The sequence below is a fragment of the Mesoplodon mirus genome, assembly GCF_964341445.2.
Source record: "Mesoplodon mirus genome assembly, chromosome: 3".
Taxonomy (NCBI): Eukaryota; Metazoa; Chordata; class Mammalia; order Artiodactyla; family Ziphiidae; genus Mesoplodon; species Mesoplodon mirus.
Window position 1 is genome coordinate 4602604 of NC_138978.1, and position 15598 is coordinate 4618201.

Genomic DNA, 15598 nt, shown 5'->3' on the forward strand with positions numbered 1-15598 from the left:
ATCGGGTGGTGACAGTCGTGACCCCAAGAGCTCCTGTCAGCCATCACTTAACGCCTCATCACTGGAGGATTACCGAGGCACCGGCCCCACGCTGTGCTAAATACCTCCCAGGGTTTGAGGAGGAAAACTCCACTTTAGAGCCAGAAGCCCTCCAACCATCTTTCCTTTTACTCCTTGCCCACTAGGGAGCTCAGACGTAAAGACAGTTAAGTATTCCAGTGTGGTAACTGCCAGCCAGGTCATGAGCCACCTCAGATCTGGCAAGGCGACCGAGGTAAACCACGGCCTCCCGATGCCCCCTTCCTGGCCCGGCACTGGCCGCTTCCTCGGGTTCCGTGGGCTCACGGATGTGAGGAATGTTCTGCGCTTCACGCCTCTTCCGGGAGGGACGCTGCTCTATTTCAAGGGTTCAGCCCCTCCCGCCAGGTCCAAGAGACGGGGATCTCATCACGCTTTAGCACCACACCTTCGTGGGGGTGGGAGCAAGGTATCGGGCACAGTGCCCGGGGTGGAGTCAGGAGGTTGAAGCAGCTTTTGGGCAGGTGAGCCATGGCCTCAGCCACCCACGTTTCTCCCACCTCCGGCCTCCTCTTTCCACTACCTCATGCTTTGTAATGACTGAGACAAGAAAGGGCCTCAAAGGGTTTGCCCCCAAAACCATTAGCGTGAGCCCTGGACGCTCCGACCTCCGCCCCTTTCTCTGCTAATTAGTTAAGGGACGTCAAGTACCCTCCTCGATACTACTTTGCTCCCCTTGCCCCACGCGCTTGGCCTCAGCCCAAAGGTTCCGAGACCTGGCAGCAGCGGGATAGAGGCAATGACACCAAATATATAGGAAATATTTTTATTTCAAAAAGTTAGTGTACTGAAGGCATCCTAAAACCTTAAACAGGATCCTGGACACGTAAGCCTACCGAACGGACAAATAAATACACAAATCTGCCCCACGCTCTGGGGCTGGCACTGGATGTCGGACGCTGGAGGGAGACTGTCCTAGTCCAGAAGAGTCTCTGAGGTCATATAAATATAGAATACTTTATAGCAGTAGGTCAGCATTAAATACAAGTCACTGAACTTTCATAACTTGTCTCACAGGCTGAAAAAGTTGTGTACATCTGACGTGTAGACAGTCCCTCCCCGCTGGCCCAGCCCGTCAGTGCACAGACCTGTGTGAGTGATGGGAACCCGTGCCTACAGGAGCGGGCAGGGAAGGGAGGAGACAGTTCTCCAGGGTCATCCCCAATCCCGGACCCCCAGCAGGAGCCTGCTGTTGCCCAGGCTGCTGCGTCCCCTTCCCGTCTTTGGTCTTTTAACCCAAAGACCGGGTCTGGGGGTGGGGACCTGGGTAGTTCTAGAGTGAACATCACTGGCCCCCTGCCCCCCCCAAACCATCGTCTGAGCAGCCGTCAGGGAGTGGGGTGGTCGGTCACACAGTGAAGTACCAAAAACGCAGGAAAGACCAGACAAAGGCCCGGGCCCAGGCACCGACCCTCGGTGCTGACCAGCACTGCCGCGGCGGGTGACAAAGGCTGGTTTATATGAGAACAACATGAGCATCTGCAGCCCCCCGGTCCCAGCAAAAGCCCGCCCCCCACTGCCCGCCCTGCCTTCTGGGGCTGCCAGGGCCCTTTACAGAGCCAGCCCAGGAAAGGCACCAGGAGGGAGTCTCTCCCATGAGATCGAGCTCCCCTCACCCCTGCCCATGACCTGCCACAGAAGTTATCACCACATCTCTCTGCGTGGCCTGTCACACCCACTGGGCAGGGCACAGTCTGGCACCGAGCCTGGTGACTGGCATATAATCGGAGCTCCATCAGTCCCGTGCAGCCCTGCCTTGTCGTCCCCCTGCCACAGACGGGAGACAAGCCATCACGCCTGGGCAGCATCTGCCTGCGGGGAACCCGAGTCGGCCACCCCATGGAGCCCGGCGCCTCTGGGGGGCTCAGCTCGCCAGGCAGGCACCTGGGCTAGAAAAAAGGTCTCAGTGACCCCTGGGAGGTGAAGTGAGGGCTGTGGAGAGGGAGAAACTAGGGCTGCGACCACCCTGGGGGGAGGGGCAGGCGAGCCCCAACTCACCGAGGGAGGACACTCAGACCAGGAGGGGTGACCTGGGGGAGCGTCCCCAAGGGAGCAGAGGGCCGAGCCTCCACCCTGGCCAAGGCCTGAGGCAGGAAGTTTCCCACTGTGCCTGCCACGCCGGGGGCTCGGGGTGGCCAGCTGAGCCACAGCGCAAGGTGAATGGAAGGGCTGGCTGTGAGCCGTGGCCGCTCCAGCAGGGGTTCCAGAGCACGACGGCTGACCTGACAGCGGTGGCCCCCCACCGGGGCTCCTCGAGGGACGAGGGACGCGGGACGCAGGAGGGAAGGCAGGGTCCCGCCCGACAGCCCCAAAGCTTCTGGCCAACAGAAGGGTTTTAAGTGCCACTTGTGAAGCGATGGTGAGAAAACTTTTTTTTCTTGGTAAGAACACACGGTTGAACATTTCGTAACAAGGAAAACGTAACCGCCCTCCCCTCTGGAAGGGAAGGAGGACAAGTTTAAGCAAAGGCTACTCTGGAAACCGTGCGAGGACAAGACCACCCATCCACCGTTTCCACTCCTCAGAGAAAACCAGGGACGTGACACCAGCTACGGGGGTTCCCAGGAGCTGCTCCTGCCACCCTCCTGGAGAAGCCTGGGCTTCTGAGGGGCTTAAGGCACCCTCCCACCCTGCAGAAAGCTTCGGCAATGGGACGGGGAGAGGTTAAAGATCAAACCAACCGGACCCTGTTTCTAGCTGCCTCCCCCGCTTCTAAGGAAGGGCCAACTGTGTTTGAAACCTTGTGACCACCTGCTGAGGCTGCCCCACCGCGGGCTCCCTTGAGAAGCAACAGGATCCTCCGCTCACAGCCCACAAGGGCAAGGGCGCCTGCAGCTGTCTGCCTGGCTGGGCTTCAGCGACAAAGTCCCAGGGCCTCCCCGTGAGGAGCTATGACCTTGCACTTTCGTCCTCTGCCGAACTGGCCTGGGACGAAGGGCCCGGAGGCCCCCAAGGCAGGTGGGGCTACACCAACCGGTGGGTGTGTGGACAGGGACCCCCAGCACTTGCGTCGGCCCAGGTCCACTGGAGACAGAAACTCAGCGGGTCCCTCTGGGTCCCCTTCAAGGCCACACGCCAGTCCATTCCCACTGCCCTGTGCCCCCAGGTCTGAGCTCACCTCCAGGAGGCCCACCCACGAGGGGTGTTTTGGTGCGAGACCCCAGCAGGGCCGAGGAGCTGGGCAGGCAGACCCCCTGCATCTGGGGAGCTGGCTCGCCGGGTGCCCAGCACTGGCCATGGAGGGTGGGACCCTACTGCAGCCATCGTCTGCCTGATTCTCGATGCTCTGGGACAGCAGTGCCTGCAGGGAGGCCACTCTCACCGTCTCCTGGAAGGACCCCTGCCCCTCCACTCATACCCAGAAGTGGCCCTCCTCTCCCAAGGGGGCAGCAAGTAGGCACAGGTGGTGGCTGCAGGAGGGGCACGTGCCTTCATTGGTGAGGTGGGCCTGCAGCGGGGGTGACTTACTGGAACCAGAGATGTGGTGGCGGAGGCAGCTCTTCCTGGACCAAGGGAGTGGCATTCACAACCGGCCTTGGCCCCAGCAGCTGTGACTCAGGCTCTAAACGCACACACGGAAACCCTCCAGCTGTCAGATCCTGAGGCTCGCTCGCTCGGCAGCCCGAGCCCACGCTCCAGCCAACCTGTCCCGGTGCACAAAGGATGGGGGTGCTACCCCCTGAGGTGCTGGGTTACCTGCACCAAGGCCCTCCCCGGGCCGGGCCGGGGCTAGTGCAGCTCGGCGGGGTTCTGCGGCGGCCGGGGCCGGCCCACACCCATGTCACTGCTGCCACCGTCCAGCTCAAAGCCACGGCCCCCCAAGGGCGTCTGGGGCATGAACTGGCGGAAGATGCTGACGCTGCCGTGCCAGAAGGTGGGCTCTGGGAGCCGCCCCACCACGCTCCACGCCCGGGTCTCTGGGTCGTAGGCCTCCACCACGTCAGAGAGTTCAAAGGTATTGTCGTAGCCCCCAGAGACGTAGAGCTTCCCTCCAAGGACGGCCAGGCTGCCCCCTACATGCACCTGTGGGCCAAGGGGGGCAGTAAGTGGAGGCTGGCAGCCAGGGCAGGGGCGAGCCCCAGAGCCCCTCTCCATGGGGAAGGTGCCTGGGGCCCTTGGGAGGGGCAGCCTTGGCACTTCCTACACCCCAGCTAGGACACAGGGGCTCCATGCCCGGGGGTCACATGCCACAGCGGGTCCCTATGGTGGTCAAGGGGCCATGGAGGCACTCTCCCCGTGAGCAGCATCAGCCCTGCAAAGCAGGCATGACTGTTCTCCCCATCTCCCCCGCCAATTATTTGTTTGTTTATTTATGGCTGCGATGGGTCTTTGTCGCTGCACACGGGCTTTTCCTAGTAGCGGCGAGCGGGGTCTACTCTTTGTTGCGGTGCGCAGGCTTCTCACTGCGGTGGCTTCTCTTGTTGCGGAGCACGGGCTCTAGGCCTGCGGGCTTCAGTAGTTGTGGCACGTGGGCTCAATAGTTGTGGCTCGCGGGCTCTAGAGCACAGGCTCAGTCGTTGTGGCTCACGGGCTTAGTTGCTCCACGGCACGTGGGATCTTCCCAGACCAGGGATCAAACCCGTTTCCCCGCCAATGCAGGCAGATTCTTAACCACTGCGCCAGCAGGGAAGCCCTGTTCTCCCCATCTTACAGATGGGAAAACTAAGCCTTACATAGCTGACAGCAGCAGTGCTGGGACTTGATCCAAAGTCTGGGCTTTGAACCACGAGGCTGGACTATCCCATCTTTCCCAAGACTGCTATAATGAGTACATGGAGCTCAGTAGGGGGAAAACCAAAGTTATATTTCCTAACTGTACAGGTGTTATTTATTTATTTATTTAAAAAAATTTTTTTTTTTTGTGGCTGTGCTGCGTGGCTTGTGGGATCTTAGTCCCCTGACTAGGAATTGAACCTGGGCCCTCGGCAGTGAAAGTGAGGAGTCCTAACCACTGGACTGCCAGGGAATTCCCCTAAAGATGTTAAATAAGCTGTAGAGGTATCAGGAGAGCAGGTCTGGAAATTTTTTTTTTTTTTTTTTTGGCCACGCTGCACAGCTTGCTTGCAGGATCTTAGTTCCCCGACCAGAGCTCAAACCCATGCCCCCTGCGGTGGACGTGCTAACCACTGGACCACCAGAGAACTCCCAGGTTTGGAAATTTTAAGGAAGACAGAAAATAAAGATATAGGCAGGGGCTTCCCTGGTGGCACAGTGGTTGAGAGTCCGCCTGCCGATGCAGGGGACACGGGTTTGTGCCCCGGTCCGGGAAGATCCCACATGTCGCGGAGTGGCTGGGCCTGTGAGCCATGGCTGCTGAGCCTGCGCGTCCGGAGCCTGTGCTCCGCAACGGGAGAGGCCACAACAGTGAGAGGCCCGCGTACCGCAAAAAAAAAAAAAAAAAAAAAGAAAAGATATAGGCGGGTGTAGATGTGTATCTGGGACTAAGGAGATTGCTCGTGTAGCCAAAGGCCACCCAGCCTTCCTGGCTCTACCACACTGTCAAACTCAGCACCCTCTTCTCAATAAGCAAAGAGAGGTGAGACCCCATTAGGCAGCAAAAGTATGGATACACAGCAGGTGCTCAGTAAGTACACTCCCAAGGTCAATCCCCAAAGACCTCCTTGTCTGACCTCACCCCTCTTTTGCCCCCTTGTTCACTCTTCTCCAGCCACACCAGGCTGAGGGCTTGTTCCATGAACACACCAGGCATGCCCTGCCCCAGGGCCTTTGCACTTGCTGTCCCTCTGTGGAACACTTCCCCAGCGTGCTCTCTGGCTCATGGCAGGTACTCAACGAACACTGGTCCGAATGGATGAACTCACTAAGCTGTGTGACCCTGGCATTTATTTAAGGTCTCTGTTTCAGTGACCCTCGAGTACAAGTCAAGGACAACGCCAGCCCTCTGTTCATGAAGGTAGCACCAGGAAAGGGCCCAACACAGGGCCCTGCCCACCAGGACTGCATCCCAAACGTATGCTGACACTTTGGTTGGAAACCAGGACCAGCCTGTGCTCCCATTGCTGGCGTGTCTGCCAACTTACCTGATTCATCGATGGGATCTTATCCCATTCATTCTTGGTGGGGTTATATACGTCCACCTCAGCAGAGTCGTCCCTGGGGAGTGGAGGGGGGAAGGAGGAGGAAGAATGGGTCAGAGTGACTAGGCAGCACCTGAGCGTGAAGCGCTGGAGAGAACGGTCCTCCGGGCCCATCTCCTTTGGGGACCTCTGTGATGCTATGTGGTAGCCCACCGCCCGGTGGGACCCTATCCCTGGTTCTCAGGGGCTGATTTCAGGCACCCACACCTATCTGGCCTGGGCTCTGAGGCCGGGACGCAGCCACACTCCACAAACCCAAAGATCGTGCCCTCGGGTGCTACAACGCTTCCCCGCAGCCCAGCACCAACACAGCTGCCCCATCCCCTTCGCTGTGGGCACCCAGCCTGGCCACCAGTCTCAACTCACCCTTCCTCAGCTCACGTGTGCCACCTCTCAGGACAGCCTTCCATGGCTGACCAGTCTAGGCCAGGCCTCCCGGCCCACTGCACAGCCCCCGTGCCCTGGACCACTGCTCGGCCACTGCCCTCCCACCGCTGTCAGTCCCTCGATCTCACCCCAATCACTGCTGCATCCTAAGTGCCCGGCAGGGTGACCAGAGTCCCGGGAATAAGGACACCAGCACTGCCCTCCCCTTTGGGCTCAGGCTCCTTCCATCCTGTTTGACAGGCTCCTGCAGTACAAGGCTCAAAGGCACAGCCTTGAAAAACAAAGACACTACCCCCCAAATAGGAGTATTGCCGGTAACGATGGTCACAGGTCAGGGATCGGCAGAAAGGCCAGAGATTGAATATTTCAGGGCTTGCCAAGCAGACAGTCTCTGTAGCGGGTCTCCAGCGCTGCAGCTGAGAACAAATGCAGCCACAGTCGTATCAACAAAGGGGCTGGCTGCATTCCCATAAAACCTTATTTATGGACACAAATGTGAATTTCACATAACTTTTCACATGTCACTAAGTATCACTCACAAAGTATTACTCACTTTGATTTTTTCCTCCAGCCACAGAATGTAAAAACCACCCTTAGTTTGTGGCGCATAAGATGATGATAATTGATCTGGGAACCCGCTGGGCTGCCCCCCGACCCCTACAGAGACACAGGAGCTGCAGCCAGAAGGTGCCAGGCTGGACAAGGCTCTCAGCTTCTGCCTCTGCGGGTGCTGGGACAGCCCAGCCCGGGAGCCACGTTAAGTGGGGACTGAGGCGAGCAGTGCTGGAGGCGGGGGCGGGGGCCGCCGGTCACTGCTCACAGCCCAGGGCGGCAGCAGCCCACAGGCTGAGGCCTCCACGCAGCGTGGACCCTTCCTGTGGACCGGAGCTACCCCGACAGGTGGCATTCAGAGCAGTGTGATGCGGCTGAGGCACCAAAGCGCGTGGACAGGGCGCAGGAACGCTCAAGCGCACGAGACCCAGGCCCCCGGCCTCGCCCACGCTCTCAGGTGAGGCCAGGCCCCCACTACTCAACAGGCTGCCCTTCTAGACCACTCACCCCCTCGGCCGGTTTGGTGGTGGCAGTGTGCAGCGGGCAGAGTTGAGCCCACCTCCCGGGGCCCCCGGGGCTCAGGCGACCCTGTACAAAGGCTAACAGGGGACCTGGGGGGGCACCCTAATGCTCACACGTGGGGCAGTTTAGCAGCTGACCAGTGACCCCGACCAGGAGGAGGAAGGCACAGGGGCCTTCCCTCCAAAGACCGGTCGGTCCTTGGGCACCTCTTGTTCTAGGACCATGGCGGAGGGGGTGGGGGATGAGGGGAGGATGTTCTCAAAGCTGCGCAGCCTGGAACTGCCATGAGGGGCTGAAGCCAAGGTTCTGGCGCCCTCACGGGCTGTATTTATAGCCATCTCCACCCCCATCTTTGAAGACATGACTTGGGGGAGGGAGAGCTGGGCGAAGGGTCAGATGATGTTTTCTAACAGGACCGGGAGCTGGATGGGATTCTGGGGCTTTCTCAGCGCCGATCTTCACTTCCTAGGATACGGGGAGGCCTGGCCCCTTGGCCACCTGCGTGACAAGCAACACCACCTCAGTTCCAAATGTGTTCTCCCCAAAAGCCTGGGAAGGCGCCTCGAGTCTGGGGGAGGGGCAGCTCAGACAGTGAGGGGGCGTGGGCCGAGAAGCACAGTGTCCCCGTCCTCAGAGGCTCCCAATTCAAAGTCGCAGGCCGAAAGGGGACAGAGAGGATGGCCGTTCACACCTTACCCTTCACTCCTGGTGCCGCAGCTTCAGGCAGGCTCTAGGCCAGGGAGGGGAGTGGCAGGTACACACGCCTACAGGCATGTATGTAAGTACACGTGTACGCAGAAGCTGGGAGCGGTGGCTGGGAGCTCCCAGTTCCTGGGATGCCTACTGGCCCACCAGGAGGGGGCGTTTCACTGTGACAAGTCATCAAGACTCACAGATGCATGGTGACCCATCGGCTGCCCAGCCCCGCCGCACGCTGCCGCGGCCATAGCCTGGCCCCGGGAGGCTGTGACGTGGTGACAGCACATGGGACCCGGGCTGGACGTCCTTGGTTCTAACCCTGTGCCACCACTTAAAGCCTGTGGCTGTGAGCAAGTCCCTTACCCCCCTAAGCCTCTGTTTTGCCACCTGTGAAATGGGGATGACAGTGGTGCCCGTCTCAGCGGACAGTCATGGGGATCAGCTGTGAAAAGGCCCATGAAACAGGCAACCAGAGCTCGGTCCACTGGGGACCCCAACAGGCTAACTACTGTCATCGTTCCCACAGGCAGCTCTGGGCCTGCTCAGTACCAGGCTCCTCCCTGGTCCTGGGTGGCTGCGGGACCTTTGGAGAACAGCATTCTTTCAGCAAGGCTCACCAGCCCTCCCTGGGTCAGGCCAGGCGGGAAGGGACAGACAGAACCTGCGGAAACGCACTGAACACACGGGTGCTGCTTCCCGCAGAGGGGGCAGGGCTGATTCCTCCACCTGGCACCAGCCAGCTGGCGAGCAAAGGGTCCCTCTGTCAAGGCCACCCCACCCCAAAGACTCAAGTGTCCAGAAAGCTGTCCTCTGGTCTTTTTAAGATTCAAAGTCCCTCTCAGGTAGGACAGGTGGTTCCTTTTAGTAAAGGCCACACGAGACCAACAAGGGCTTTTAGTGGGACCCACCAGGCGAAGTCCAGCCAAAGAGACACAATTGATTTAGCTTTTATGAATCTCAAAACGTTCTCTGCGAGGACCTAGCTCCATCCCACTTGGGATCCTCAGAGGCCACAGAAACCATTCTAAAGAATGGGGGCAGAACAAAAGGCTCCAGGTCAGAAAGACCCAGCCCCAGAGCCCAGTGTGGCCTCAGTTTCCTCATCTGTGAAATGGGGAGAACAGTAAAGATGAGCTTAGCACAGGACCTGGTAAAAAAGATCACGCAGTGGCCTTGGCCCCTAGGGACTCACCTGATGAAGTACATGAGTCCATTCAGAGTCACTGTCTTGGGGGCAAAGGACCAGGGCGGGAGCTGGCCGCAGTCCACCAGCGACCATAGGTCCATGTCTGGGTTGTAGCACTGCATCACCATGGTCTCCTTGCCAGCCAGGGAGCCAATGGCGTAGAGCCGGCCTCGGCAGGCCGTGGTGGAACAATTGTCCATGGGGTAGGTCATGGGCTGCAGGGCCTCCCAGGAGTCAGTGGTGTGGTCGTAGCGCTCCGTGCTGTCTGCGGCCACCACGTACAGCAGCCCATCCAGCACGGAGGAGCTGTGGTACTCCCGGGCCTTCAGCATGGGCGCCACCTCCGTCCACTCATTCACGCTTGAGTTGTACCTCCACACGCAGTCGTAGAGCCGGGAGCCATCGGACCCGCCTGCCGGGGCGGACAACGTGGGACAACGTCAGCCCACACCGACTCAGGGTGATTCACCCACCCATGACTCCCTGAATTTCTGAGAGGGGGAGGGATAACCCTCACCTGGCTCCATGTAAACACACATCCTCTCTCACCAAGGCTGGGCCAGGGGCCCCGGCAATGCATAGGCTGACCGCTGCCCAGGAGGATGGCCATAAAAACACCACCAAATCTCTGAGGGCCAAGCCAAGGCCCAGGGGCCACAATTCTCAGTAAACAGCAATCTCAGTCTGGACCCCCCGCACAAGCGGTCAAACACCTCAGCTGGACTGCGGCATCAGGTCTTAGAGTCCGTGCTCCTGGGGAGCCAAAGCATGGGGGTGGGGTGCCCAGGGACTTGTTCACCAAATTCTAGGCTTCCTGGCCAGCCCCTAACCAAGGCTGTGCCAGGATGAGTTGAGAGGAAATCTACAGCACCCTGCAAGCAAGAAACCTAACACAGAAAGTGATGCTACGGGGACTTCCCTGGCGGTCCAGTGGTTAAGACTCTGCACTTCCACTGCAGGGGGCCCAGGTTCGATCCCTGGTTGGGAACTAAGATCCTGCATGGTGAGGCCAAGAAAAAAAGAAAGTGATGCTATGAGTGGACTTCTGGGGGTGTATTTCTTGATTTATATGCAAGTTACTGACATGTTTTGTTTGGAAAAACTCATCGAGCTGTACAAGTATGATGTATACTTTTCCATCTATATTTCATAAAAAAGGCTTAAAACCAATCAACCAAACAAAGCCCAGTGGTACTGGCTATAGCCACAAATTAAACCAGGTTCACCTAAGACATGAGAATTCCCACAGTATGAAGGGACCCCAAGAAGCCTGGGGGTTGCGTTCCTCTTACTGCCCCAAGGCTGGGGCCACAGGGCAGAGCAGAGCCGGCCTGACATTCTATCCAGCTCATACCCCTGAGCTTTTAGAGGGAGAAGGCAGGGTCCTTGTAAAGTCCTCTCTGCCTGCCTTCTTCCTTCTAAAGGAGAACCGTGTCAAAGGCAGCTGAAGTAGCTTTCTCATCCCCCGCCCCGTGAAATTCCCTAGAGGCAGCTGTAGGGACCCACTCAGCCACCTGTCTAAACCCAAAGGATTAGCTGCTCAGCTGAGACATTTATGGAAGGGTGTGCAAAGTTGGGGCGAGTCTGACCAGTTCTGGGAACTCACCGGCCAGACTTCTGTGGTGGGAGGGTGGGGATGGTGGTCCCCAAACAACACAGGGCCAACCTCAGGTTGGAAAGGGACTGATTTTGGCAGATTCCCGCAGAGGCTGGACCTGGTGCTGCAGGCCAAGGAAGCTGTGGCCACAGAGCCGAGCCCGTCCTTAGGCCCGGATGCGCCGCACTTGCCAGTTCAGAGCCGGCTTTCTCCGGACCGTGCCAGGCTGGACACAGCTCTGTGATGACACAGCCGGGGCCTCCCAGCCTGATCCAGCCCTCTGCAGGCCCCAAGTGCAGGCTCGGTCGGTTCTTTCCTTATATAGCCGTCACACAGACCGCCCCTCCTCACCCCACTCAAGGAGGTAGACTCATGTTTGAACTGGGATTTATCTTTAACGAAAAATGTGGGAGATGCCCAGGACTAGGGCGGGCTGGGACACGCCCAGCATGACTCGGCAGTGTTTTGGGGTTTGGGCCAAGTAACTGGAAGAAAACCTCTTAGCATGTGACTCTGTTTACAGTCGCTGGGCAGGGAGCAGCCTAAACACCACGTGACCCAAGCGCAGGGCCTAGGTCCAAGCCCTGTCACTGGTCACCAAGTGTGCTGCTCTGCCATGAGGGAGAAACCCCCCGTGGGGGGGTGGGGGGCGGAAATGGATGTATCACAGGGCGTCAGTCCCTGGCCCGTCCCCAGATTCCTTAGGGAGAAAAAGAAAACACTCACTGTGCAGGGTGACTGCCCCAGTATCTTGCAACCTAATGGGGGCACCACCCGGGCAAGGAGGAGGCTGCCCAGGCAGGTCCTGCGTGCTGGGAAGAGACCCACAAACAGCTACTTGTCCCACTCACACAAGGGGTTCTTCTTCTAGATCTTAAGTATCAACCCTAGAAACGTACGTGCGTGCCAGCCTGGGGGAGAAGGAGGGGGAAGGGAAGTGGCCACTTGCACCCAGGTGCGGTCCCGGGATTCCAGGTATTGTGGGTTCTCCTGCAGGTGGATGTATTCCCCCAGGGGGGCGGGGGTCCGGGCGGCCCAGGGTCCTCCTGACCAGCCCCCAGCCCACTCACCCGTCACGTAGATGTCGTTGCCCAGCGCCACGATGCTGTAGCCCCCGCCCAGGTGGTCGGGGAACTCGGCCAAGTAGCGCCACTGGCCCGTCTGCGGATTGTAGCAGTCGACGGTGACCAGCTCGTCGCAGTCCTGGTCGCAGCCGCCCACCAGCACGAGGATCTCCGCGAGGCCGGTGGAGGGGCGCGGGCGCATCCGGGGGCAGGGCCCGCGGTCGTGGCGGTCGTAGCGCGCCGCCTGAAAGTCGCGCGCCTCGCGCAGCAGGCGCAGGCAGGGCGGGCAGCGGGCCACCAGCGGCTCGGCCTCGACGTGTGCCAGCAGGTAGAAGCGGCGCACGAAAGGCAGGCGCACGGCCTCGAGCAGCTGCGGCCAGTGCACGGCGCGCCGCGGCAGGTCGGCGCGCACCCAGCGCAGCGCCAGCTGGTAAGCGGCCTCCTCCTTGGGCACGCACAGCCCATCGTCGCGCAGGTAGCGCAGCAGTCGCGCCAGGGGCAGCCGCTCCAGCTGCTCGGCGCCCAGCTCGCCCACGTGGCGCAGGATGAAGCGCTGCGCCGCGCTCGCGAGCCCCGCGCAGCTGAAGGCCTCGGCGAAGTCCTGCATGTCCAGGCAGTTGGTCAGGTCGAGCTGCTGCTGCAGGAAGGCGCCGCACGCCTCTTTCACGGCCGGGAACTGCAGCAGGTCGGCGGCGCGCAGCAGCGGCTCGGCGTTGTCGCCGCTCACCGCCACGCGGCCCGTGTAGCTGAAGTCGAGCAGCAGCTGCAGCATGTCGGGCGGCACGCCGTGCAGGCGCACCCGCTCGGCGCGGCTCTCGCGCAGCTGCCCGGCGAACATGGCGCGGAAATAGGGGCTGGCGGCCGCCAGCACGGCGCGGTGCGCCGGGAAGTCGCGCCCTCCCGCTGCCTCCAGGGTCACGTCCAGGAACTTGCGCTCGGCGCGGAGCTGGCTCAGGCCGCGCAGCAGGCTCAGCGCGTGCGCAGGGTCCGAGAAGGGCAGCACGGCTAGGGGCGCCGGCCGCTCCATGGCGCCTTGGCTCGGGGCGCGGGGCCGCTGCGCGCGCGCTGCTCAGAAAACCCACCGCCAGGGCCAGCGGGAAAGACACTAAGAGCTGGTGGCCCTGGCTATAAATAGGGCCGGGTGCCTCGGCCTCCGCGGGGGCGGGGGGCCGGGCAGGGGCGGAGCGTCGCCGGAACCGCCCACTTAACCCCTCCGGGCCCGGCGCCGCCGCCCGCCCTGCCACCCGACTGAGCGCGCTGATTCGCCTCCCCTCGCGTGCTCCCGCCCCCGCGCTCCAGGCTGAGTCACCGCCGCCCGCGCCCGTTCCCTCTCTCCGTCCTTCCGGGGCTTCCTGCGGCCTCCCGCCGACGCCCGAGACGGGGACACCGGGTGACAAGAGTCCTCTCCGAGGGGCGGCCCTGCAGTGCGCTGGGATCGGGGGCCTCCAGGGCCTGCCCACCACCCACTCGGGCCCGGCTGCTGAACAAAACCCGGTGGTGGCGGAGGAAGCCACCCCTTTCGCGCCAGACTTCCCAACTGCTCCCGGGCGACTCGGTACAATGGCTTTTTTTTTTTTTTTTTTTGAATTCCACTAGTTCCAAGGGTTGCTAGTTAACCCTATCTCGGGACAGGTTTCAAAAGACAGAATTTCTTTTCTTTTCTTTTTTTTTTTTTTTTTTTAACAATTCAGGAACAGAGCAGGAACAATTATAAGTTTTTTAGATGACGTTTTTTTCTTGGCGCATCCGTAAGGGACACGCGGCCAGATGCCAGGAATCTGCTCCACTGTGTTCCTGCAGGAGTTTCAAACTTGATTAACTAACGCGGTCGTTAACTTTCGTCAGCAAAGAAGGCGCAATTTTAGTTTCCGAGTCGTAGAGACTCTTTCAGGATCCTGAGCTACCCTCTGAAGGGGTCATCCTGGCCTCCTCGCCCTTCCTCTCCTGGAAATGGAAGTGGGAAAGGCAGAAATCAGGGTAGGAAAAATCCATGACAATTCGAAAGAATATACTATTAAGCTGAACAAAAAGCTGAAGCATCAGAAAATAATTCCAGGGAAAAAATAGTTTTTCCTATTGCATGAGAGGGGCACTAGGTACCTGGGGGTCAGGGCCCTCAGCTCAAGGTCAGACAGGGGACTGCCTTAAAAACCAGGGGATGTGGCTGTTCAGAGATGTCACAGTCACGTGTGGGGTTACCGTGAAGAAAGAAATCTTCCTTACTTTGGTTCCAATAGATACAATGCCAGGACGGTGTTTTCACTGAAACCATATGAAAAAGTTCCCTCACTTGGAAGCCATTTTTTTCTTTAGTTTAATGTATGCTTTGCTCAGTTTTAGAAAAGACTCTTAAATATATTGTTTGTAATGATAAAAATAAAGTTATATCTAACTCTCTAAAAAAAAAGAAAGAAAGAAAAGGAAAGACCTTTATTCCACTTCTTGTGTTGCAGATGAAACCTGAGTTTCTGTTATTGGATAGCAACCCCCATGCCCCATGGGCTTGGCAAAGACATTCCAGACAGCAGCCTCATTCCGCCCACGTGTGTCCCAGGGCAGGCCAGGCACACCAGGAGTTGCTGTCATTTCTTGGTTCCAGCTCAGTCGGCACAGCCTTTGGAGAAGACATCTTGGTCTTATTCCATCTCTGACATGCAAACTGTAGGCTTTCTCTTCTACTTGTGAATCTCTCATCATCTTGCTGTGAGAAGGTATCTAGTCTAAATGTCAATATGGGAAGCACAGGCCTAAGACAGAAAACATTCAGGTACCCAGACGGGCTGCCTGTTGCCCATAGATGGACTGTTCACACAGCTATTAACGGCAGCAGCATTCCTGGGCCCAGGAGCCCGGCCAATAAGCTTACTTGCTCAGGCTTTGTGACAAGAAAGTCTAAGTAGCCAGGAAGTGGGATGTTTGTAGGGAAAAGTACTACAGTCCCTCTGGGTCAGAACTCATCCACCTGGTATAAATCAAATCTTTTAAATCAATAATGTTTCTATAGTTAAGAACCGAGTCCAGTTTTATGTATTCCTAACAACAGGGGGTTATTTAACTCATGTTTCAGCCTTACTCTGAAGAATAATGATGCAATATTTATTGAAATGGAAAGATGTTCATGTTATAATGTCCAGCAAACAATCTGATTACCCATAGTGTGACCCCATTTGTTAATTAATTAATTTATTTTTATTTTGGCCACGCGGTGCATGCAGGATCTTGGCATGCGGGAGCTTAATTTCCTGACCAGGGATCAAACCCGTGCCCCGTTTGTTGTATGTGTTCGTATGCCTACCAAAAAACTGTGAAGGTAACATTTTCTCTAGATGGCTAGGTTTGTTATGTTGTTTTTGCTTGCCTGCATTTTCTGTCTTTCTGTACTAAACATATATAACCTGTGTATTAAAGAAATATT

General features: G+C 58.3%; 1 protein-coding gene across 1 annotated transcript; it reads right to left on the reverse strand.

The window, feature by feature from the left end:
• Positions 1–701: 701 nt before the first annotated feature.
• Positions 702–13290, reverse strand: KLHL21 (kelch like family member 21). Its single transcript, XM_082616120.1, has 4 exons — positions 12190–13290; positions 9529–9934; positions 6120–6192; positions 702–4101 (listed from the first exon to the last, which is right to left on the reverse strand). The coding sequence occupies exons 1-4, from the start codon at positions 13208–13210 to the stop codon at positions 3808–3810; spliced, it is 1794 nt and encodes a 597-aa protein (XP_082472246.1). The 5' UTR covers positions 13211–13290; the 3' UTR covers positions 702–3807.
• Positions 13291–15598: the final 2308 nt, after the last annotated feature.

Coding starts and splice junctions, on each gene's coding strand:
- KLHL21 (XM_082616120.1), bottom strand. CDS start 13,210: ATGGAGCGGCCGGCGCCCCTAGCCGTGCTGCCCTTCTCGGACCCTGCG. Junction 9,935..12,189: donor CAACGACATCTACGTGACGG/GTGAGTGGGCTG, acceptor CCGCCCCGGCAG/GCGGGTCCGATGGCTCCCGG. Junction 6,193..9,528: donor GGACTCATGTACTTCATCAG/GTGAGTCCCTAG, acceptor TCCACTCCCCAG/GGACGACTCTGCTGAGGTGG.